Source organism: Maniola hyperantus, chromosome Z (assembly GCF_902806685.2).
Source record: "Maniola hyperantus chromosome Z, iAphHyp1.2, whole genome shotgun sequence".
Lineage (NCBI taxonomy): Eukaryota > Metazoa > Arthropoda > Insecta > Lepidoptera > Nymphalidae > Maniola > Maniola hyperantus.
Window position 1 is genome coordinate 5079519 of NC_048564.1, and position 24220 is coordinate 5103738.

The window sequence follows — 24220 nt, forward strand, 5'->3', positions numbered from 1 at the left end:
TATTCCGATTGCGATCTCAACCTGTCGCGTACTATACCTAATTAACTATAAATGATAAAAATGCCCTCCCAACCGAATTTCGGTTTATTTGATCGGATGGAGATTAGCCATCTGTGCGGGAGGTAACTATTATAGTGCACAAGGGTGTACCCAAACACAGGTGCACTCTCTGTTTCCTCACTCTCATAGCCCGATGGGACGCCAAGCCGACACGACCAGAGAGGCACAGGACCAATGGCTTTGTAAGTCGTGCTCTCTGAGGCGCTCGTCTTCTTCCCAAACTCACTTCCCACTTCCCAACTCGTGGCTACTTTTGAGATTTTCTTGACAGAAAACCCAATACATAAATATTTTTGGGCCGACCTAGTAATCACACCAAGGAGCTCGTCATCCGCAGTCAAACATGATAACCAGCTGCTCAATTGCGATAGAATGACAGCCACAATGTTACGATCGCAATCACCTCTGATTGGTTGACGCTCGCTCACTATTGGCTACAATGCATTGTTGCAACAAGAAAAGCACAAATTCAGCCAATCACAAAGATTGAGATTGTAATAATGATTCAGGTTTTACGAAATCTACCTACAGTAGACAAATGAGACAGCTGCAGTAGGTACCTATAAGTAGAAGAATAGCTATAAAAACGTAGGTACATTCGGGTAGGTAAGTAGAACAAATATCTACAACTTTGATAAAACTATTTTACGAGGTAGGTAGGTACTAGGTAACGTAGCTATAAAGCAAAAATGTATTAAACTAGTTTATTTGCTATGAGTTTAGTAACTTACACTTGCACCTAACTACCTGACTGAATAGCACTGAAAATCTGTAATCATAATGTCGTTTCCTGGATATCTACTTTGTTTAAACGTTATTTTGTTTTAGTAAGTGTTTAAAAGCCTATTTTCATTGGTAAACTACCTTTGCTTACCAAATGCCTTTTGTAAAGAGGGATGTAAGAATCAAGCGAAAGTCGTCCTAGCTAAAAAGCAACCTTGAACCTGTGCAGTGGGTAATTTCTCAATCTATTTGGTGGTAACTCGTGCTAGCCTAGTGATTAAGACGTCCGCCTCATATTCGGGAGGTTGGGGCTTCGATCCCGGGCACGCACCTCCAACTTTTCGGGATATGTGCGTTTTAAGCAATTAAATATCACTTGCTTTAATGGTTGAGGAAAACATCGTGAGGAAACATGTATGCCTAGTTCTCCATAATGTTCTAATAGGGGTCTGAAGTCTGCCAATCCGCACTTGGCCAGCGTGGTGGACTATGGCCAAAACCCTTCTCATACTAAGAGGATATTCGTACTCTGTAGTGAGAAGGCAATAGGTTGATCATTGCGCATCGATGCGCTGTTGTTTTATATAAGTAGACTGAGACCGACGGCAAGCGACAGCGACACTGTTGCTGCAACAGGGTTGAGTGTCGTCTGTTGCTGTGGTAGGTATGATTCAACAGCTCGCGTCACCACAGCCATTTGTTGAATCCGATGTCCGTATCGTTGCGGCACGATGACCAATCGACAGGGACGCAGCGGCAGTGTCTCATACCTACTCGGATTATAGCTTCATAAAAAGTCGTAGAAAATATGTATAATAGGTTCCTATTATATCCTAGAAGCGTCGTTTGCTGTCGGCGGCACTACAAGGAAAATACATAATGATGCGCAAACAAAACCCTTTTGCAGCCCTTGACTTGAGCTCTTTTTAGCTAACTTATTCTTTTAACTATGAAGTAAGATAAAGAAAAGTTGATGAACCTAAGAGCTATAGAGCTGGATTCAAAATGCTAAATCTTATTGATGTTTCCAATCTAGTTATCGAGTGGCCACGGAGGAAAGAACTAAACTACCACGTTATGCATTTGATCAAGACCTTAAACCGTAAGTTTTAGCAAGAAACTCAGAATTATTATTCACAGTACAAGTTACTACCATTTACCTCTGTCTGTCAAACAAGGTCACCCTGGTATCTTTGAAGAAACAGACTCTAATTAGCTATTTGTGACGTATCGCTAATGCTATAGCCTATAGTATACAAAGTGTAATAACCAAAGTAAGTCTTATAAGTACTAAGTGTACCTAATTCATTACTGTATGTGAGTTGTATACTATACTTAATTAATTATGATAGGCAGTATAGATAGGCGCGCCTCTTCACGGCACTTATCTCCTATGAGACAGAGATGGTAAAGAAATAAACGTATACGCGATAGGAAGAGCGAGGCGTTCATTAAATTTAACACCACAGCGCTGTGCTAGCTAAATTGCACTTTACTGTGTCTAACCAGAGTCGCAATTTGTTTAAACGTCTTACCAGAGTCTTCCGTGCCCGTAAGCTACTATTAAGGTTGCGTTTCCATTGACGCAGAGCTGGGCGGAGTGCAGAGCAGTGAAAAGTGGTAAGTATTTCCACTGAAGTGGAGCGGGGCAGAGTGCAGCTGAGCTGAACAAACTAGAGGTGTATTGAGCCGAGTTCCGATCAGTCTAACTTGAATAACCTTACCCGCCGCACGGCTCCGTCCCGCTTCCCTCCGGATCGTGCCCTCAGCTCAGCACCACAGCCTGCTGGACTTCGTTCCGTCCGGTTCAAGGCCGACCGGTTCACATATTTTATTTGAAGGTCTGCTCCGCTCTACTTCCACAGTTTTCACTGATGTGGAGTGGGGATTTTGAGCACTGTGATTGATCAATTCAGGGTCCGCTTCGCTCCACTCCGCCCAGCTTTGCGTCAGTGGAAATGCAACCTAAGTATTTTGTGAGATACTTATAAAGTCTTGACATTTTTTTAATCAGCTTTAGAACCTTTATTAACTTCATTTTTATTATTCCAGGGCAATTGTTGGATCTTATAGCTATGATATGGCGAAAGGAAAATTTATATTGCCTGACACAAATAGCTCGACAACGACCGATATCAACTTAACTGATATAATTTTTAGCGAACCATCAAGCACGTCTACTGTCGACGATGTCTACAGAAAACACGTGAGAGTAACTCAATCAAAATCATTCAATTGGTTACGCTCTAGGTTATCAAAGAATTCAACAAATCAGAACCTTACATTATTCAAGAGGTAAAATTTCAAATTTTACAACTACCCAATCGGCAGTAACTAAAATAAATAAGAAAGTTTAAATTGTCATAGTTGTAGGTAAATTTAAATGATACTACAAAGGTCATGATGCAATAAATTACTTACTTTTATTTGACAAATTATGTTTTATTTTGGATTAAGCTTACATATAAATGGGTAACACCAAATAGACAAGCCATGAGAGTAATCAAAAATATTGCACGAAAATACCTGAAACAATGAAAATATTATTTAATTATTGGTCACTTTAGCATTTAAAGGACCTTTCCTCATAGTTACAGCAAATTGTTATAGGGAAGATTTTTTTTACTATCTAGATGATGCCTGTAGCTTCACCCACATAGATTTAGGTTCTTTAAAAATCCTGTGGGAACTCTTATTTGCCGGGACAAAAAGTAGCCTGTGTGCGAAAAATTTAGACTAAATCCGTTAAGCAAATGGGCCTTTAAAAATCGTGTTGGAGCTCTTTGATACTCTGGAACAAAAAGTGGCTTATGTCCGTACCCAGGCTCCAAGCTAGCTCTGTATCAAATTTCGTAAAATTGCTTAAATGGATGGACTGTGAAAAGCTACACAGACCGACAGACACACACTTTCACATTTAAAATATTTGTAATAATTTGTGCGGTTATCCTATCTTTGGATTTGTTATGCATATTACAGAGGCAGTTTAACTTACCAACTGAATTTAGATCGCCGCAGTAACCTTATTATACTTTCTGTTTGCCGTCTAGTATTGGCAAAGTCCCCAGAATTGTCTATGACGAAATGTGAATTGGCAACCTTTTGCTCCAAAGGCATCTGACAATTTATCCTCTTCATAGCAACTTTTTCTGTAAAGTCACTCCGTTTGCAAAGTCGTTCAAGTTGTTGATAGTCTTCACTAAAACAAAAATATTCACTTATTAGATGATGCCCGGGACTTCACCCGCATTCAGTTTTTAGAAAGTCCTGTGGAAACTCTTTAATTTTCTGGGATAGATAGTAGCCTTTCGGGATACAAGTATATAGTAAGTATCTCTATATATTTGTATATAGAGATATTTGGATAAGAGTTTATTTGGTACCCGCATTCAGTTTTTAGAAAGTCCTGTGGAAACTCTTTAATTTTCTGGGATAGATAGAAGCCTTTCGGGATACAAGTATATAGTAAGTATCTCTATTAGTTGTATATAGAGATATTTGGATAAGAGTATATTTGGTACCCGCATTCAGTTTTTAGAGTCCTGTGAAAACTCTTTAATTTTCTGAGATAGATAGTAGCCTTTCGGGATACAAGTATATAGTAAGTATCTCTATATACTTGTATATAGGGATATTTGGATAAAAGTATATTTGGTACCAAATAGATGTATTTAAGTACTAAATAGATGACGCTCGCGAACTGGTTCCATATGGGTTTGGAATTTTTTCTTTAATCCTGTGGCAACCATTTTAATTTTGTTGAATAAAAGTTGCCTATGTCCATCCCTAGCATGCAAGCTATCTTTGTTCCAAATTGCATTGAAATCAGTTAAACAGATGGGCCACGAATATATAGCAGACAGTCAGACACACTTTCCCATTCCATATTATAGTATGGAGTAGTACACAACAACACCACCAAGTATGTGGTGGTGTTGTTCAGTGGTGGCGTTGACAAACATGCTGGTCCGTATTCAGCATGCCAGGGTTGATTTGGGCTTTAGTCCTAACATCTAAATAAATATAAAAGGTGACTGACTGATCTATCAGCGCACAGCTTAAACTGGACGGATCAGGCTGAAATTTGGCATGCAGATAGCTATTATGATGTAGGCATCCGGTAAGAAAGGATTTTTGAAAATTCAACCCTTAAGGAGGTGAAATAGGGGTTTGAAATTTGTATAATCCACGCCGACGAAATCGCGAGCATAATCTAGTATTATATGAATTTAAAAACTTACCATACTACAGTAATAATTTTGTGCATGAAATTGAGCATCTTTCCAGTTTCAAAGAGCAATGGCACTTCCATGACTATGTATTTGTGGCCCGAAAAAAAGTATTTCACAGCCATTTTCATCATGGCGGTTTGAATTTTTGGGTGTGTGATAGCATTGAGCTTCCTTCGCTTTTCTATATCATTGAAGATAAGTTCTCCTAACTTTAATCTGTTAACTCTTCCATCAGAGTAAAGAACCTCTTCACCAAAGTAGTTCCTTAACTCTTTCCATGCTTTAGTACCAGGCTCCAAAACTGAAAAAAATATAAAAATACATAGGTATATACAAACATAGAATCATATTAAATGTGTTCATAGAATTTCTTTAATGGCCAGTATGAGTGTAGGTATAGTTATTATTTTTATTAATGGTTTAGACTATACTATATGGTGATCTACAATACAAAAACATTATTGATGATTGATTCAAGTACTAATCCTTGTAGTTTTTGGAAAATAATGATGTATAGCATGTAACAAAGTAGGAACCTTGTCAAGTTGCCAGACTTCATAATAATTGAAACACATAGTATGGTTTGAATTTCTAACTTATCCTTTGTCCTTGTCCTTATATCCATACATAGTTAGATAATATGAGCAGTTAAAAAGGAATATTTATAAATTATATTCACCTTGCCTAGCCACCTCATCCGCATCTATTACAGCGACGCCGTTGTCCCGAAATATTGAAAGGACGGTGCTCTTTCCAGTTGCAAGACCTCCAGTTAGACCGACAATAAACATTTTTCTCTCACATGCATTAAAAATGCCTAAACAAAATGGTCTAAGAATTACGACTGAACACCTAGACTTAACAGACTTAACCTACGTGAGGGTACAGCTAATTAAACACTAATAACTTATATTTTATTAACTCCATTGCAGAGTTTTAAATAGGGAAATTATAAGTATTTATTGTTTATTTAATTTATTGACAAGCAATATTATTTTTACAAAATTGTTGATCACCGACACCGACCGATCAAAAAAACATCGATTTTGAGTTTGACACACGTTCGACATTGACTTCTATTTGACAGATAACTCTAGTTTCTACGCTATTTCCTATAAGATCTCCTTGGAACAAAATATTATTTCTGGACGATAAAGCGTCTTCTTCACGGTATTTCATACTGTCTCTTGTACTTTCTCGTTGGACAAGGTGCTGAAGGCTGAATCAGTACCATATCAGTACCTACTATTGTTTTTCACTTCATAGGGATAATTTTACCTCAGTGCACAATCGTTGGTATTGATACGAGGTGTGTTTAATCTGTGGTTTTCAGATTTTTTTCAATAATAATCTGTAGATTGTCACTTTTTTTGTCGGTGGTTTTTCAATAAGACTTAAGACTATGGTGGTTTTTCATCAATCTGTGATCAATACATAAATGACTTATGACATAAATAAATAGATTGTGCATAAATTTATAAATTTATTGTTTCTTACAAAATTCATTGTATCCTTGAACTAATTTGGTATTATTAAACACAAAGCAACGCGGTTCGTGTGTTACCTTACAAATGATTTCAATAACTCTAAATTATATCGTGATAAAAATCCTTTGTATAAATTCACTAAGTCATTTCTCATGAAAGTTTTTTTACGTTACTGGGCCAAAGTCAAGAATGTGTAGACAAGGGATAATCTGTATATAGAATTTTAAGACGTAGAAGCAATAATTATTAGGGAGATAGTGTAAATATGGCACACTACAGGCGCGATATTACGTATAGCGCGCTGGATAATGAGTTGACTCCGCCACTCGCCAGATCTGCGGAAAACACTAATACTCCGACGATGATTACTCTGGACCAGGAGCACGACGATACAACCAATGTTATCATACACAAAGTACCTCAAACTAAAGGTAAGCTACTCTCGAAATTACTATATTCCCTATTCAATCTTTGTTCCAAAATATTGTTTTGATCGAAACGCAAAATCATAACAAAGAAGATAATATAAATTAAACGCAATTTTCTTAAGATAATGAAATGAATAACTGGTTAAATAGTGTATGCATTAGTCAATTATTTGTAATCAATTTAAAAATTGCAACTTCTTTGTGTACTAATTAGTACTTAAGTATTTGCAGATTATTGTTTTTGTTTATGATTTTTTTATTTCAAGACTACTCTGTTATGACATTCATCACAAAGGCACTTATGTGATTGCACAATTTGTAATAAATTTGCATAATTTAAATGTTTGTGTATTCCCAAATATAAAGATAAATAAACTACCTATAGACTACATATAGTATATAAGCACTGTTCATGTTTTTACTCAGCAAATTGATGTTTTATTACATTGATTTTAATATTATGCCTAGTACTTGTCCCACTTCAGCTTGTTAAAGGGCTCAAGTTTTATCATTATTATCCCAAAAGAAATCTCTACTATTAAATGAATAATAGAAAAAGGCTCACAACCCTCAATGCAATGAGGAATAAATACAATGCAAGTAGATCTATATAAAATATTACTTATATCAAAAAACAGTCACTTAGCTCATGGAACATTCTTGTCTTAAAATATGTTTCAGTATCTGGCCACGAGAGAAATAATATCAATCTCAGTATTTTAATAATTTTAATATTTCATTGTTTCAGGAGGATGGACACACATAAAAGATCTCGACTCATTTTTTACAAGAATGTATAGATATTATGTTAGGGGTGGTTTCTATCCTATGATTATGTCGGACTTCTTTTACTTATTACAGTTTATTTTCATTGTGTGGTTCTCAACATTTTTAATATACTGTGTAGACTATCCAAGGTTATTTAGAAATGATCCTAAAGCAAATAGAAGTGAAAAACTTAGTTTGAATGATGTAATTTTTCCTACATCTGTATGTGTAAGCTACATATCTTGGACTTGGTAAGATTTAATACATTATAAAACTATTATTATATTTTATGAGAAAATATCACATTTTAAAGTATAGATTTATCTTATTTAAACTATATTTAGTAAATCTGTTCCTCTATCCTAATCTATTGGTTTTGTATTTAGACTATGGTATAGTTACAACCTGTTTTGTGTGCCTTTATAATAAAATAAAAATAAAATTAAATAAGTCTGGGTGGATTTTGATTCATAAAAATCTTGTGGAAACTCTTTGATTTTCCAGGATTAAAAGAAAAACGGATGGACAGTGAAAGGCTAGCAGACAGACAGACACTTTGACATTTGTAATATTAGTATATGGATATAGATATTATGTTTACATTGTAGCAAGTTTTTGTTATAAAAAGTTCACACTGAATACATAATAATCTTGTAGTATATTATATATTTTTTTAATTGCAGGTGGTGTCTCATCACACTCTGTTCCATAATTTGGTTAATGAGACTAGCCATATCATTTTATCATTTATTTTATGCATATGACACAAAGTTATTTTATAATAATGCTTTAAAAATTAAAGAGGTATGTTCAATATTATTTAATCAAATGTTTTTTTTGTACCTTGTATTTCAAAATGTTATTATCAGGTATATTTTTAACAGAGTGATTTAGCGTGGATCGACTGGTCTACAATACAGGAAAGAGTAAGGGAAGCCCAGGCAGAACATCACATGTGTGTCCACAAACAAGAAATCAATGAATTAGATATTTATCATCGAATACTCAGGTATTTATTAACAAGCTGTTTGCAATTTTGTATAATATATTTTCGCTTAAGCAATATATTTTGTGAAATATTCTTTTAGTCTATACAATAAGTTTTTTGTACAGGAAAAATTTGTTTAATGTTAAACATCACTGAGAAAATTATCTAAATATATAAAAGGAAAAGGTAACTGCCTGACTGGCTGACTGATCTATCAACCCACAGCTCAAACTACTGGACGGATCGGGCTGAAATTTGGCATGCAGATAGCTATTATGACGTAGGCATCCGCTAAGAAAGGATTTTTGAAAATTCAACCCCTAAAGGGGTGAAATAGGGGTTTGAAATTTGTGTAGTCCACGGGACGAAGTCGCGAGCATAAGGTAGTTATACATAAGAGTCAATAGGCACCTAGATAAGTGCGCTCCACCTTAGGCTTTATCATCACCTACTAAAATGTTGCAATTTGGTGTGATTGCGGTCAAGAGCATGCCTATTTAGTTAAAAATAAAACTATTGAACCAAACCATGTTAATAATAAGTGTGGGTTTTGATTATTTGAAAGCACCAAGGTTGTGTTATTAATTATTTTGATCTACTTTTCTGCAAAGCTGCGTTATCTAATACAAGAATGTAAATAATATGAGATATCAACAGCTCTTTTGGTGAATTCTGTAGTATTATCTCAAAAAAAACCATTGTAGGTAGGTACTTATCGTAATTCATAATCAACCATTTATATAACTGCTAATTGTGTTATTATTCAGTTATTGGTTAGTCATTCGTAAATAATGTGATACTGTTTTGCTTCTTAAAGATTTATCAGATTATATCAATTGCAATACAAATGATATGATAACTAATTCAAATAAGGTCAATTGTGTGAGGCGCAATTGCTGAATTTTAAATTAGTTATGACGATGATCCAATTTCATAACAGTAACTCGCGTATAATCTGATAATATCTCATAGATATTTTATATAATGAATACACATTCCTAATTATATATATATGTAAAATTCTAGATATTTCATATGTGCAGATTTATAATATTTCCTTATAAAATCTAGAATTTATTTTTCTATCAAATGTTTAAAAATGGTCCTTCCCTACTACTATGTGATACTGTAATAGAAATGTGCCAAATTCTAAAATTGCTATCTTTTTTTTAGGTTTAACAATTACATGGTGGCGATGGTCAATAAGAATTTACTGCCTTTGCAAATACAAGTGCCTTGTATTGGAGATTTTCATTATCTTTCGAGGGGATTGAAGTGGAACTTGGAGTTTCTGTTATTTTGTAAGTGCTTTTTACCGTTTTCGTTGCAATTTCTCTACCTTTTTCTAAACTGCATTTCCTGTATACCCAGCGTATATAATACAGAGTTAACTCACACTTATTATCATTCGATATCATACCAAATATCGCCGATTTCGATCGAATGTGTAGCATTCATGTGCGACGGTGTCTCTATGTAAATCGCTTGCTTTTTCGTGTTGCATTCAGCAGGCTTGTTACCTCTAATACTTGAGAGTTCTGCATGATTTTCTCTTTTAATTTTTTCTGTTTTCTGTCTGAGCATGGTGGACTATGGTTTAAACTCTTGAAAAAGCACCCGTGCTGACTAGTGCGCCGGTGATGAGTTAATGATAAAACTTATTAAAAAATTATCACCATAATTATTATCATAATTATTGTTTTACTTGTAGATAGTCCATGGAGTCCGTGGGAGAATTGCTGGCAACTCCGTACGGCGTATAAGGACCACTCAAAGCGCATGCTACTCGCCAAACAGATGGAAAGACAAATTGTACTATTGGCGTTGATCAACATTGTTCTGGCGCCGCTGATTCAGGCCTGGCAGATACTGTACTTCTTCTTCAACTATGCTGAGGTTTGTTATAATGTGTATCTTATTTACTAGGTAATTTAGGGTTTTTTAAAAATTCTTCGGGAAAATCTTCATATTACGGTATTAAAACTATCCTTAGTCTTCTGGATCCAAGCTATCTCTGTGCCAAACTTCGACAGATTCAGCAGTTGAGTTGAGAAAACACAGAAACTCTTTACTATACCATACTAATATTATAAATACGAAAGTTTCTGTTACCTTTTCACAGCCCATCCGTTCAATGTAGAATAGTCTCTCCGTGATAGTTAGAGCCCGGTGAGGGTGATCAAGGGCTACGAAAAGTTTATTCGTTCGTTCTATACGACACAGTTGGTCATGAAGGTCTGAAGCATCGACGTCTCCTCGGAAAATTCGGCACATAATTTTCAGTTGGTTGCAAGACCGCCTGACCTCCAAGGAGTTGAAACCTAAGCAATCTAAAGAGCTTCCGAGACGGTCAAGCGCCTTGACGTCAAGCACGTATATTTTTGCTTGAGCCAAGCATTTTGACCGTTTACAATGTATGCTTGATGCTTGAATCATGTATTTACATGCTTGACGGTGATTGATGCGATCTTATATTAATTTTGCTTGACGTGACATTTGAGATATGAGAAAAGTGCCATTTGCTTGATCAAGCTGCATGATGCGACCGTCAAGCAGATTAATTAAGGAAAACAAAACTACCTGCTTGACGACAAGCCGCTTGACCGTCTTGGAAGCCCTTAAGAATAGTTTTATATTTTTATTACAGTTAGTAAAACGTTCGCCGGGATCGTTAGGACTGCGTACTTGGTCGCTATACGCGCGGGTGACGCTGCGGCATTTCAACGAGCTAGAGCACGAACTTCAGGACAGACTCAACCGCGCCCACAAGCCCGCTACCAAGTATTTGGCCAGCTTCAGTTCGCCCATCACCACTGTTATTGCCAAGTAAGCTTAATACAATAAAGAGCCTCAATAGCTCAAAGGGTAAAGGAGTGGACTGAAAACCGAAAGGTCGACGGTTCAAATCGGGCCCTTGCACTATTGTCGTACCTACTCCTAGCACAAGCATTAGTCATTTAACATGGCTATTAATTTAAAAAAAAAAAACTATTAAAGAACTAGATGCTGCCAGCAATTTCACCCGCGTGGATTTAAGTTTTTTAAGTTTTGTGGAAACTTTAATTTGTGGGATAAGAGTAGTCCATGACCCTTCAAATCTAATTATTCAAAAAATCACGTCAATTCATTGCTGTGTTGAATAAAGGACAAACCAACAAATACACACTTTCACATTGATTTTTAGAAATCTACATCCAGCGCACGAAGGATCTGGCATCATCTAGTACATATTTAATAAATAAGCTTCCATTTCTACTTTATAATCTGCTGTTTTTGCGTGCATTAAACGGATTTAACCAGAATGAGATGGCAATAGCAATTTTGCAAATCATCTTGTGGCAACTTAGTCAGTAACTTAGTATGATGTAGGTACATTTTTTTACTACAGTGTTGGATTATGTTTCTACAGAAATAAATACCTGTCAATCACACTATTTTGTCTTTCAATGTGTTCTCAGCCATTGCTATAATAAGAATCGGGATTGATGCCAAATTGTTTTTTTATAGAAAAGTAAAATACAAAACTGGTTCATATTGCATAAGAATGATGAGGCGGATTTAGATCAATGTCATTTCCGCTTTGTCATCTTTAGTTTCGAAAGTAAAATTTAACAAGATCGATTCGTGATTCGGACTAGCACCAATGGCGATTGAATCCTTATTTTTTTCGCGTATGCCTAAACCAGCGTAATACGTGCAGAAAAATGCTAATACGTAGTCAAGGGCAAACTTGTATCTGAATAAATAAATAAATGCCTTTAGACTGTGTCGTCACTTACTGGGTGAGATTGCATTCAAGGGCTCACTTGTCAATATTACCCATATTATTTTAAAGGTCTAAGTGTGTTTGTTTATTGGTTTGTTACTTTGTTGGTTTGTCTGTCAATTACGTCGCAACGGAGCAATGATCGACGTCATTTTTTGCATGGTTATAGTCGAAGTCGTGGAAAGTGACATAGGCTACTTTTTATCCCAGAAAATCAAAGAGCTTCCGTGGTATTTTTGAAAACCTAAATCTACACGGACGAAGTCATAAGCATCAGCTAGTTATATAATAAAAATAACCAATACTGTATGTACTTTGTTACAGAAACATTGTGTTCTTATCGGCGAGCGTGCTAGGCGTGCTCGTGGTGCTGTCGGTGTACGATGAAGACGTGCTCACGGTCGAGCACGTGCTCACTATCATCACGATACTGGGCTGCGTGCTAGCTGGGGCAAGGTATTATTGCTTATCGTCACATACTAGCCTCGTCATTTCTATACCCTGTTCTTTATTCTTGTTTGTCTAAGGTCTGAGTTTACGTTAATGGCCTGCGCAGACGAGGGTCTATTGTCGGCGGAGGACAAAAGTGGTTTACTAAGGACTACATCGCACAACACACGATGAACTGATAGTTCAGTTCTTCGTGTGCGAGTCTGACTCGCAATTCACGGTTTATTTTTAATAGGTCTTGGACCGTAGTAATAAAATGACGTGATTTTTTGTATAGCGGTAGTTTATATTCAAGAGAATAATTTAAAAAAAATCATTATTTTTATTCAGTATTTTTATCAGTTAATAATGAAGCAATTTCCGCGCAAGTGTGAGAAAATATAATTATATAGGTATCGTTCCTTGCTACAATTTGTAGACCTACAACCAAGTGTATGTGTATGTGGTATACATATAAATAACTAAATATTTTTAAATACATATCAAAAATGGCGGAATCCGCAGGATTCCAACCTGCGTCTACTTGGGAATCGCGCCCGGATGCCTTCACCGCTAAAGCGAACGAACAGCTTTGCTGCCAGTGTCGAAATTTGAGATACTGATATTATTATTATGTCAAATTTCGGTATCTTCAGTACTGAGAGAACATACATATTGTGTACATGTCTCAGTACTTGAAGCAACTGTTTCCTTGAAGTTTAGGTAACAAACACTATCATAAAAATTATAATTATAAATCACCGTTGTATTCTTATATTTGTTTTTTTTTTGCAGGGCTCTAATCGGGGAAGAGGAGAGGCTAGGGGGCGCGTGCACGGGCCCGGCGCGCGGGGAAGAGCTGCTCGTGCAGGTGCTAGGTCACGTGCACTACCTGCCAGCCGCTTGGAGAGGCCGCGCGCATACCAAGGACGTCGCCGCACACTTTCAACATCTGTTCCAGTTTCGAGCGGTTAGATACATTTCATTTTCCTTCAACTACCCACTTTTGAGTCTCAGTATGAGAAGGGCTGTGATAACCTAGTGGTTAAGACGTCCGCGTTCTAATAGTAGGTGGAGGGTTCGATCCCGGGCACGCACCTCTAACTTTTCGGAGTTAGGTGCGTTTTAAGTAATTACATATCACTTGCATTAATGGTGAACTAAAACATCGTGAGGAAACCTGCATGCCTGAGAGTTTTCCATAATGTTCTCAAGGGTGTGTGAAGTCTACCAATCCGCACATGGCCAGCGTGGTAGACTATGGCCAAAACCCTTCTCACTCTGAGAGGAGACCCGTGCTCTGCAGAAGAGCCGGCGTTAGATTGATCATGAGAAGGGCATAGGATATACTTCACGCAACTTTGAGAACATTGTAATCAACATTATAGAAACTAGCTTATTCTCGAGACTTAGTCCGCATGGACTATACAAATTTCAAACTACTATTTTACCCCCTTAGAGGTCGAATTTTCAAAAACTCTTTCTTAGCGGATGTCTACGTCATAATAACTACCTGCATGCCAAATTTCAGCCTGATCTGTCCAATAGTTTGAGCTGTGCGTTGATAGATCAATCAGTCAGCTTTTCCTTTTATATATTTAGACTATGCAGTGATTAGATAAGATTAGATAATATAAGTTTTTCTCTTCACAGATATACATACTATATGAGCTGCTAAGTCCGTTGCTATGTCCGATAGTGCTCCTCTCTATACGCACGCGTGCTCTGGACATTGTAGACTTCTACAGAAACTTCACTGTCACCGTTCTTGGCATTGGGGATGTATGCTCATTCGCTCAGGTATATTTTTATTTCTGCTATCTTCATCTCTCTACATTGTTTTTTTCATTGCTTTTGTTGGTGGCCCCTTCCCATTATTCATATAATGGTAGGGGCTCTCAGATCCTTCCGCATAAACTGCATAAATTTAATGAATACATTTCTTGGAAAATATAATATTGATGGTCAGAATTCGTATAGTATAATTTTCTTAGATTGATTGAAAGATAAACTAGCAGCTTACTTCTCGGAGAAACTCGTAAGTGACGCGTTATTCACGTGCGCGAGTGTTCACGTATATTATATAAAGGTTTAACAATGTTTGTTCGTGGTAAGAACGTCTTAAACGCCGCGTAGATCGCGTCGCTTACGTGTTTCAGCGAGAAGCGATTCTACCTTTTAAGCTAAAGAAAAATAAAATATATTAAAATGTTTACACCAATTTGAAATTGTGGCAAATTAATTTATTAATGCTAGATATTATTATTTGTAGCTCGATATTCGACGTCATGGACACCCCGATTGGCAGACTCCTGGAAAATGTGGAGATAAAGGTGAGAACTAAGCTAAACTGCGGCATTCCGCATGGGATGCGGCCTTTTGTGCCGAATGCACGTGACTTATGTATGAAATTGTATTTATGAGGGTAGCACTAGCTGCATACGTATACGTTGTGGGGGCTAGAAAACTACGTGCATTCTAAAACTAGTGGATACCCGGCGTGTGCTACTACGCTAAAAAATCAATCTTCGCATTATCGCCTTTATACTGAAACCGGTTTGGGGCACATCGGTTGAATAGTTTCAAAGTCTATGATAGATAGAAATATCTTTTGTGTTTTATATCTATTCTGAATCGTAGCCAAGTAAACTGAACTGGATTTCCACTACATATAGTATAATCCTTCCTCTAAAGTACCTGTAGTCTTTCCTACGCGTCTCTAGAAGTTTTTCTTCAATAAATAATCATGTGGCCCCCAGGATCCAATACGCAATACAACCAAGGCGAAGGTGGCAAGACTGAACTATCCCTAGTGGCCTTCTCGTGCCGCCACCCCGGCTGGATGCCCGCCGAGCCCACGCAGCGACACTTCCTACGATCCCTGCGCCAGAGCATGCACCACGCGATACCCAACCAGAACGGCCTGGTAAGTGATCTGAAGGTGGCAAACCGAGCTATCCTGGTGGCGTTCCTGTGCGAGAATAATATGCTTCATGCGATACCCAACCAGAATGGCCTGGTAAGTGATCTGAAAGTGGCAGAGCTATGAAAATGAAAATGAAAAAATCTTTATTATTCTCTTTACATTGTCTTAAAAGTAAAGAACGGTAACAACTGCTTTAGTTAGAAACTGTGTTACAGTTGTTAACGCCCACCTCCAGATTGAGAAATTAGGTACAAAAGAAATAATAAAAGGGAAAAAGCACAATGTTAAAAAATCAATGAAAATTATGTTAGATTAATATATATGTGTGTGTGTGTGTTTAGGTGTGTGTGTTTTTTGTGTATAAGATGTGTGCATGAGTTACGATGTCTTCCGTGTCACTATAAGGAAGTGCCTTGGTGCATGCTATCTCTGGCAATGCTACAGAAAAGGTTCTAGATAGCAAAGCCATACCTGTGAGGAAATGTCTGGACAATCTGGCACACAATAACTCAAGTAGATCGAGAAGACGAAGAGCGTCTAATAAATCGAATCTAATTTGTAAAAATGTATTTGATTTTTCTTTATCATGCTCGTACAAAATAATTCTTTAGACTTGTCAAATATACTGTGTACCTTGTATAAGGTATTATATCAAATGCATTATATAGTAAATTCTATTTCAGAATAAAACTATGCTGGGCTCCTACATTCAACAGAGTATATTTGGCACAAACACACCTCTACCAGCAGTGTTGTCTTATTACCAGCAACAACGCCAGCATTACAGGCTTCCCGTAAGTAGAATAGATAAAATAGTAGATTAATCGACATAGGTGTACCGTGTAATGCAATTTCTTACATTACGGGCGCTGGGACAAATCCCAAGCATAACGAGAAATTTCAGAGTAGTTCTCGAGCGTAGCGAGGGTGTTGCATCTAGAATCCTGAATGAAGCGAGTTTGGTTTAAGAGGTCCCAATAACGAACACAGCATTGCTTCTGCGTTGAAAATTTCACTTTTCACACCTCACACCTTTAAAATAAAGGCTAATATAAGTAATTGATTACAATGACACCACAATATAACGTTTCGGAGATAAGATTTTGGAGGGAATTTTCAATAATCATTGCTCTCTGGAAGTCTCGAAGCATGATGCTTCGCGGGCTCTGGCGAGTGAAAGGGATGTCATCACTCATCGAAGAGAGACGGCAATATTTGAATGAACACCTATACAAAACACCCTACCCCTAGATGATACCCGCAACTTCGGCTGCGTAGATTTAAAGAAAAAAGTAGTATTTATACATAGAAAGTCACTCTCCACGTCATAAAGTTTATGTGAACTTTTTACAGGAAATGGACGAAATGAGTGACGAGGAGGAAGAGGGGGTTTCCAGGAGTTCCGTAGGGTTGGCGGGGGCCGGCAGCGCCCTAGGAGCCAGCGTTATGGGGCTCGAGGCGCCCCCTGAGTTGCCAGACGAGGCGCGCGACATGTCTGTCAGTACTCTGCATCTATACGACTTGCATCTCTCGCAGGTAATATTACAGTGTTTAAATCTGGTCTATGTTTAAAAGCAGGGATTCAGTGGGGTCTGTGGAGGTCGCCTGGGTCCTAACGAGCCAGCTTATAGGCGTTCGAGGCGCCTCCTAAGTTGCCACACGAAGTGCGCTAGATGGCTGTCTGTTTAGATCTTGTGTATGTTAAGGAGTGAATCACCAAGTAGAAGCTGAAATTTAATGCGTTTTGGGGGTCGCCAACAACCGATGGGCTCAAGATTCCCCCTGAGTTGCACCATCTTGTCCTGTAACGTCTAATATTGCCAGACAAAACTCGCGTACTGTCCGCGACTTGTCTGTTAGTACTTTGCATTGCAGTGCTTAGATCTTGTCTGTTAAGAAAGGAAGGGGAAGCAGGAGTTCAATGGGTTTTGGGGTCGGCAATGTTCATAGGACCAACGTTACCGAGTTCGAGGCGTTCAGAGTTCTCTTCACAGACTCTGCACATAACTCCGAAAACTTAGAGGTGCGTAGAGGTAAATCTTGCGTTTCTGTTCCCAATTCCAGGCGCATACGCAGAATGTGTCAGCGTGTTGTACGAACAACTGTAGCGAGCGGAACCGCGGCGAGACCCGATGGGAGAGCGGCGAGAGCACGCCTTTGCTCCACCGCCCATAACAGTGGCTAGCCACGCCCCGACCCGGTCCCGAGTGGGTGTAGCTTCTATGTGATCTTATACTGTCCCTTTTCTGCACAGACTGATGAATCACCGTCTTAAGGGCTTCCGATACGGTCAATCGCCTTGACGTCAAGTATGTAGTTTTGCTTTGCTTGATCAAGCTGCTTGACGGTCGCATCAAGCAGTTTGATGTGACCGTCAAGCAACTAGATCAAGCAAACGGCACTTGCTTCTCATATTTTGAACAGTCAGAACGCTGCGTCAGGCAAAAATATAAAATCGCATCAATCACCGTCAAGCACGTAATGACTCAAGCGTCAAGTAAACATTGTAAACGGTCAAATGTTTGACGTTAAGCTGCTTGACCGTCTCGGGAGCCTATTAGGGCCTAGTTTAACATACAGGCGATTAGCAAGAATGTTTCCAGTGAGACGATTCGTTAGGCTCTCTTCGTATCTATCGATATTATACACGGTTCGTCTTGTACATCACGTCAATGTCAATCGTGATTCGACTCTCATTTGAATAGTCAATCATTCAAATTTTGTGAAATTTTGTAGTAATGTTCTAGGAACTATCTGTGTCTGTGGTTTTCCAGATATCCTTTAAAATATTCAGGTTCAACGTTACAAGGTCTCAAGTATTTACATACGAATCTTTAAGCCCGTAACTTTAAAACTAGCTATTTTTACGGAAATCTGCAAACCACAGTCATAGATATTAGTTTCTAGAATAAGTCTACAAAATTATATCCAGTTTTTGTATGGTGCGTAGTAATCTCGCTGCTTCACTGTGACAATGATGCTACATTCTCACAATATCACTCTCTCACTCGCACTCACGTTTGGATTATAGGCCGTCTCATTCACACGCAGCGAACTGCGCATGCGTCGCAAGTTCGTTCACAAATCGACTCGCTGCAAACACGCTGGCTAATCACCATTATGATAAGTCCCTTTTTATAAAAACCAAACCAACTACAAACTTCCGATACCTATAAATATCAGCTGCACTTATTTTATATTATATCAGTCTTGTAGAGCCAGTGGATGTTTAACATCTCACTTTCCCTTGTCATCATATAAAAAAATACTAATTTAAAATAAGTATCGTTAAAAAAACTTCGGAGGTTTGCACGGTTAATTTGTTACGATTCTAGTTCTTACAATCTACTAGCGTGCGTGCACTTTGTGCTTATGGTTATATCGTATACATGGACATTGCTTGAGTGTGCGTGCCTGTCGGACCAATCAGTCGCGAGCAAACGCTCACAAACGCACACATCTACTTTACTTATGCCGATACGACTTAAACACAAGCGTAAGCCACGCGCTCTCGTGAAATGCAAGAACTATAATAATATGTTATTAGACCTAAGTGTCTTTGCATACCGCGACATTTTCACGTGCGACTTTTAAACGAAAAAGTCGCCAAGTGCAAATACACAATACCCAGTAAATTCCTATTTCACATATTATGTATAATTGTTTTGAGAATCAAGTGGACTATTTTTCGAAGGGCGCGGTGACACGGCAACATTTTGTATTTTGTACGACTTAAAATTGTATTTAGTGTGAATGCAGCCTTAGGATGTTACCACATCCAATCGATAGTACAATTAGTTCTTGCGATCAAATCCACCTGCTCGATATTTATCAATTAATGATAGAATTGATCGATTTGTTGATCGATCAGTCAAGCTATGAATGGATCGGATCGAACGATCATTAGGAACAATCGATCGATAGTGAATCATTGGTACTCATTCTGAAGTACACCTAAATTTTCCCGGATAAGTATTCTCGGATTCTTCTTACTAATGTTATATGAAAAGGACAGACACAATTTTAAATTTAATTAAGAGCTGTCAAACCTCGTGAATTTAGCTGCCTTTCGCGAGTCTATTGTTTAAATTTGTATCGTGCATTAAAATTTAGAGTCTTTAAATGTAAAATGCATGTTCCGTCCTTTTTTAGCAATATTAAAAAGAAAAAGATACAGATACCCTAACTTTTACAGATTAGTTTAGAGAAAGATAAGAGAATCGACGCCATTGTTTTATCTACCAGTATCGGTCAAACGATCAAAGGTATTACGTCAACCGATCCACGCTAATCGATGACATTAATCAACTTCAACCGAATGGATGTGATAGTAGCCTTAAAATTCTTAGTGTGCAATCCTAAAAATTCTGTGTACAATTATTATTTTAGCATAGACGACGACATAGTTTTTTTTACAAATTGACTATAAATAATTTTATTCAAAGGTTCAAGAACGGTCGATCGATAGTGAATCGATTGTTTTATCTACCAATATCCCTCAATCGGTCAAAAAGGTTTATATCAACTGATTCGCGCTGATCGACTAAGTATATCAATCAACTTCAACGACAACATTGTTTTTTACAAATTACTATAAATGATGTTGTTCAAAGGTTCAGGAACGGTCGATCGATAGTGAATCGATTGTTTTATCTACCAGTATCCGTCGATCGGTCAAAGGTTTATATCAACTGATTCGCGCTGATCGACTATATCAATCAACTTCAACGACGACATTGTTTTTTACAAATTACTATAAATGATTTTATTCAAAGGTTCAGGAACGGTCGATCGATAGTGAATCGATTGTTTTATCTACCAATATCCGTCGATCGGTCAAAGGTTTATATCAACTGATTCGCGCTGATCGACTATATCAATCAACTTCAACGACGACATTTTTTTTTTACAAATTGACTATGAGTGGTTTTTTTAAGAATATTGTATACCAATGAGCAATAAACGTTCTGGATGGGCCAAGTCCACATCCATCACCTTTAAATTAGGACAATTTATTCAGACAATTACATAAATAATTTTGACTTTTGGCCTTATTAATATTTCGAAGTTTATTGTAAGTGATAAAATCTACTAGATATTATTTTTACCCAAATACGAAACAATGTAAAATTATATACAAAATTGTTTTCACACAATATGCTTAATGATTTCGTAAGATATTTTGCACTAAATTAGTGTGTATGTATATCAAAATCTGGAAGTGCTATTGTAAGCAAGAAAGCCCTGCGTTACCTTTTTGGCAAACGCTGTAACGTAACACGTCCGTTGCGAATGTTGCGTTAAAATACAATGGGAATGTTGACAACAAATCAAATTAGAAACTATCAAACGTCAATGGGAACTGACATGTGACTTTGAAATGTGACGTTTTTTTGTAGTTTCATCTATGATGTAAAACGGGTTTAAACTTAAAATTAACACAGAAATGGCGTGGATTTTTATGTATTTTGGATGGATTTGGGTTTTACGCTTAAAATTAAAATAATTTATTCATGACATGGGCAACATCCGTACTGTAAACAGTTGCCATAAATTATATTTGCAAGCAGCGCGTAACGTGTATGTATCTAAAGCCAAATATTCGAACGCACACTAATAAATAAGATTTAATGTAGACTCAATTTTAGTAATTAGGGTCCAGTTGCATGACAGGCGGTTAAAGTTTCGTTACGGCTACCGTTAAACTTTTACAGTCAGTAAAAAGTAAAGTGGCTTGCCCAAGTTACGATTAAGTAAAAAAAAATTGCCCAAAGTTAATAAATTGTGCAACCCATTTTCATTTCATTGACTGTTGAGTTTAACCGTAATCATAACTTAAAAATCACCATGTAACCGGATCTAAATTAGTTGACATGACGCTATTCTATGAATACTTCTATCTATGGGTTAGTTGCAATTCTATGGGAACCAATATCACTTTTATTTTGCTCAAACTTTTTAAGTCTATTTAAAAAAAAAAAAAACTTTTTTTTAAAACTTGTATGAGGATAAAGTAAATTGCTAAAACTAGTGATTTTTTAAAAGTGATTTCAATCATAATAGTCGTATGCGTTTGTCTCTTAAAATATTAAAAATAATGTTTACAAAATTAAGAAATCATCACAAAACATTGTGCATCACAATACTCAAGCTGATGTAGAGGCATGCGGCCTCTTCTAAGACTGGCAGCTGTAAAGAAGACATTTCACATCGCAGCTGCCACTTAGAACGGAAATTTGAATACGGAGCGATTCGAAAATCCTGCGGCCCTGGGCGAAATCCAGGGGCCACATTCGCTCCTCAGATACCAAGACCGACACATCACTGTCGAGCACCGAGCTCCAGCTTTCTTGATTTCGTCTGGTCGGAGACAACCAGTTTGTGTTTTAAATTAATTGTGTTTATCCGGAATTATATCTTGTAAATATGTGAGCAGCCGTTTCATTCATACTCCGTGCTACCACACTACCTAGAGTATTAATAATAAATAATTACGAAGCAGTCTTGTACCTGCTATTTTTATTTTTTTGTGCATAAAAATAATATGTAATAGATCGTATAGTAGTAGCAGTTATTTGCGTTTTCGCTTTTGTTAAATTTTAAGTCGAAATTGTAATTAAGTCAAGTTAAAATACGGAAATAAGTGGGGAATTTTTATTGCTTCTTATTAGAAAACTGTTAGGTAAAAGATGCCTACAGAAAATTCATACTGACGTCAAATATTCTTCTCTACTTTACAATATATTAACATATAAGTAGTTTATTAAAGCAAAATGCGACATTTAAATAAATAGGTGACATGCATAATTAAAAGCAAGTTTTTACACGCGATACAGTTTTAGCATTTTTTATTTAAATTGATTCTATTAAACACTAACGATGTGCTAAATTAAAATATCAATGTGTAAAATATAGTTTAGAAAAACATATTTAAATAATTTATAATGATAATAAAGAGGAAGATATTATTTATGATGTTCGAAATAGAGAGGTAGGTATCTGGCCTTTATAATATAATGTAAATAGCGGGTAAGTACGTTCCACGGGTAATACGATGATTTTAAATGATTGATATTTCGACCCAGTTGCATGAGTCGTGGTCATGATGGGACTCACACCAACATCTCCAAAATCTTTGTATTAATCGTGGTAAGTACCCCCTATTTACATTATTATTATGTCGTCTAACTACGAAATAAGCATCATATATGGCTTTTGTTTATGATTAAATGAATCTGCAAAACATGCACATACTGTTTTAATGTGACATAATCTGTGATACGAATTTATGTGAGATATTTTGTGCATTACAAAGGCAAGTAATTTTCTCAACAAAATTTTTGAGGTACAAATTTGCAAATATGTGTAACCGATAAATGTAGTGTTTCATGTCATCAACATATTATATTTTTAAAGAATTTTGATGGGCGAATTGTAATTCTATACTATATTTTTATATACAGTCTTTTTACGACAGTAGAATCTGTATAGAAGTAGAGCAAATTCTTAAAAATCTTGTGGTCCACAATTGTTGGAATAATATAAAAGCTATTGTTCTCATTTGTGCCCTGAACTGTAATGTTGATTTTCTACCATTAGGTACTCAACCGAGCATACGAGCCTATCCCGCCTATCCCTCTGCGGATTAATTTAACAAAGCTACTCTAAGCATCTAGAGTAGCTTTATTAATTAGTAAAAGGTTAAATGTTAAAAGTAGCACCTCTAGTCGGATGATCGAACATAAAGTCTTGAGGTCTAACTGAAGACATGACTTTGAATCGGAAAAATCACAATTAGCCGAGCCAAGTGGGAATGTGGTGGAACCCATCCATCTACAATTACTACCAGATTACAGGACACGAACGACAACTGATCGCTCAACTGGCCACGTTTGCACACATATACCTAAACCTATGTTTCTTAGCATGAAATGTAGAAAAAAGTTTACAAAAACACATATTGCGGCATTTTAACGTCTATATGAAACCAATTTGAATAATTATTTTTCGGGCCGTTTTGAAGCACTTATTGCCAATACAGCAAATGAGTCTTCTGAAGACACCAGCTGACTTTGAGCTAGAAAAGATTTCCGACTCCCAACGCTTTTCAAAAATTATATCCAATAATAATTATACCTAATACATACTATAAAATGACGCGCTATCATCGTGTACTGAATAATTATAGTCTCGTCCCCCCTGCAAGTGATTTTTGTGCAAATAAATTAGTGTGCAACTGTACTCCTTTTTGGTTGAGCATTTAATGTTTTCTAGGTACGTCTATTATTATAAATTTCTAATTTAATTTCCTCTGATTTCAAAGTTAACCCACCACTGCAGCTTAATGAAGAAAACTAGTCGCTTCTCTGTTGTATAAGATTAGATTAGATATTTAAAGGAATTGATGATGTTC

At 36.9% G+C, this 24220-nt stretch overlaps 2 protein-coding genes across 2 annotated transcripts; one reads left to right on the forward strand and one right to left on the reverse strand.

The window, feature by feature from the left end:
- Positions 1-3181: 3181 nt before the first annotated feature.
- Positions 3182-6056, reverse strand: Dpck (Dephospho-CoA kinase). Its single transcript, XM_034983407.2, has 4 exons — positions 5695-6056; positions 5025-5316; positions 3779-3982; positions 3182-3309 (listed from the first exon to the last, which is right to left on the reverse strand). Exons 1-4 carry the CDS (start codon positions 5804-5806, stop codon positions 3219-3221), a joined length of 699 nt encoding a protein of 232 aa, XP_034839298.1. The 5' UTR covers positions 5807-6056; the 3' UTR covers positions 3182-3218.
- Positions 6057-6458: 402 nt separating this feature from the next.
- Positions 6459-23056, forward strand: Atg9 (autophagy-related protein 9). Its single transcript, XM_034983853.2, has 15 exons — positions 6459-6933; positions 7679-7949; positions 8382-8502; positions 8583-8707; positions 9860-9987; positions 10398-10582; positions 11334-11512; positions 12777-12908; positions 13677-13851; positions 14535-14681; positions 15154-15214; positions 15641-15807; positions 16491-16601; positions 17161-17343; positions 17872-23056. Exons 1-15 carry the CDS (start codon positions 6768-6770, stop codon positions 17980-17982), a joined length of 2262 nt encoding a protein of 753 aa, XP_034839744.1. The 5' UTR covers positions 6459-6767; the 3' UTR covers positions 17983-23056.
- Positions 23057-24220: the final 1164 nt, after the last annotated feature.

Excerpts from the sequence above, each read along its gene's own strand:
- Dpck (XM_034983407.2), bottom strand. The coding sequence starts at position 5,806 with ATGTTTATTGTCGGTCTAACTGGAGGTCTTGCAACTGGAAAGAGCACC. Across the intron at positions 5,317-5,694 it reads GGATGAGGTGGCTAGGCAAG|TTTTGGAGCCTGGTACTAAA; the intron begins GTGAATATAATT and ends TATTTTTTTCAG. Across the intron at positions 3,310-3,778 it reads CGGCGATCTAAATTCAGTTG|GTATTTTCGTGCAATATTTT; the intron begins GTAAGTTAAACT and ends TCATTGTTTCAG.
- Atg9 (XM_034983853.2), top strand. The coding sequence starts at position 6,768 with ATGGCACACTACAGGCGCGATATTACGTATAGCGCGCTGGATAATGAG. Across the intron at positions 8,708-9,859 it reads ATTTATCATCGAATACTCAG|GTTTAACAATTACATGGTGG; the intron begins GTATTTATTAAC and ends TCTTTTTTTTAG. Across the intron at positions 12,909-13,676 it reads TGCGTGCTAGCTGGGGCAAG|GGCTCTAATCGGGGAAGAGG; the intron begins GTATTATTGCTT and ends TTTTTTTTGCAG.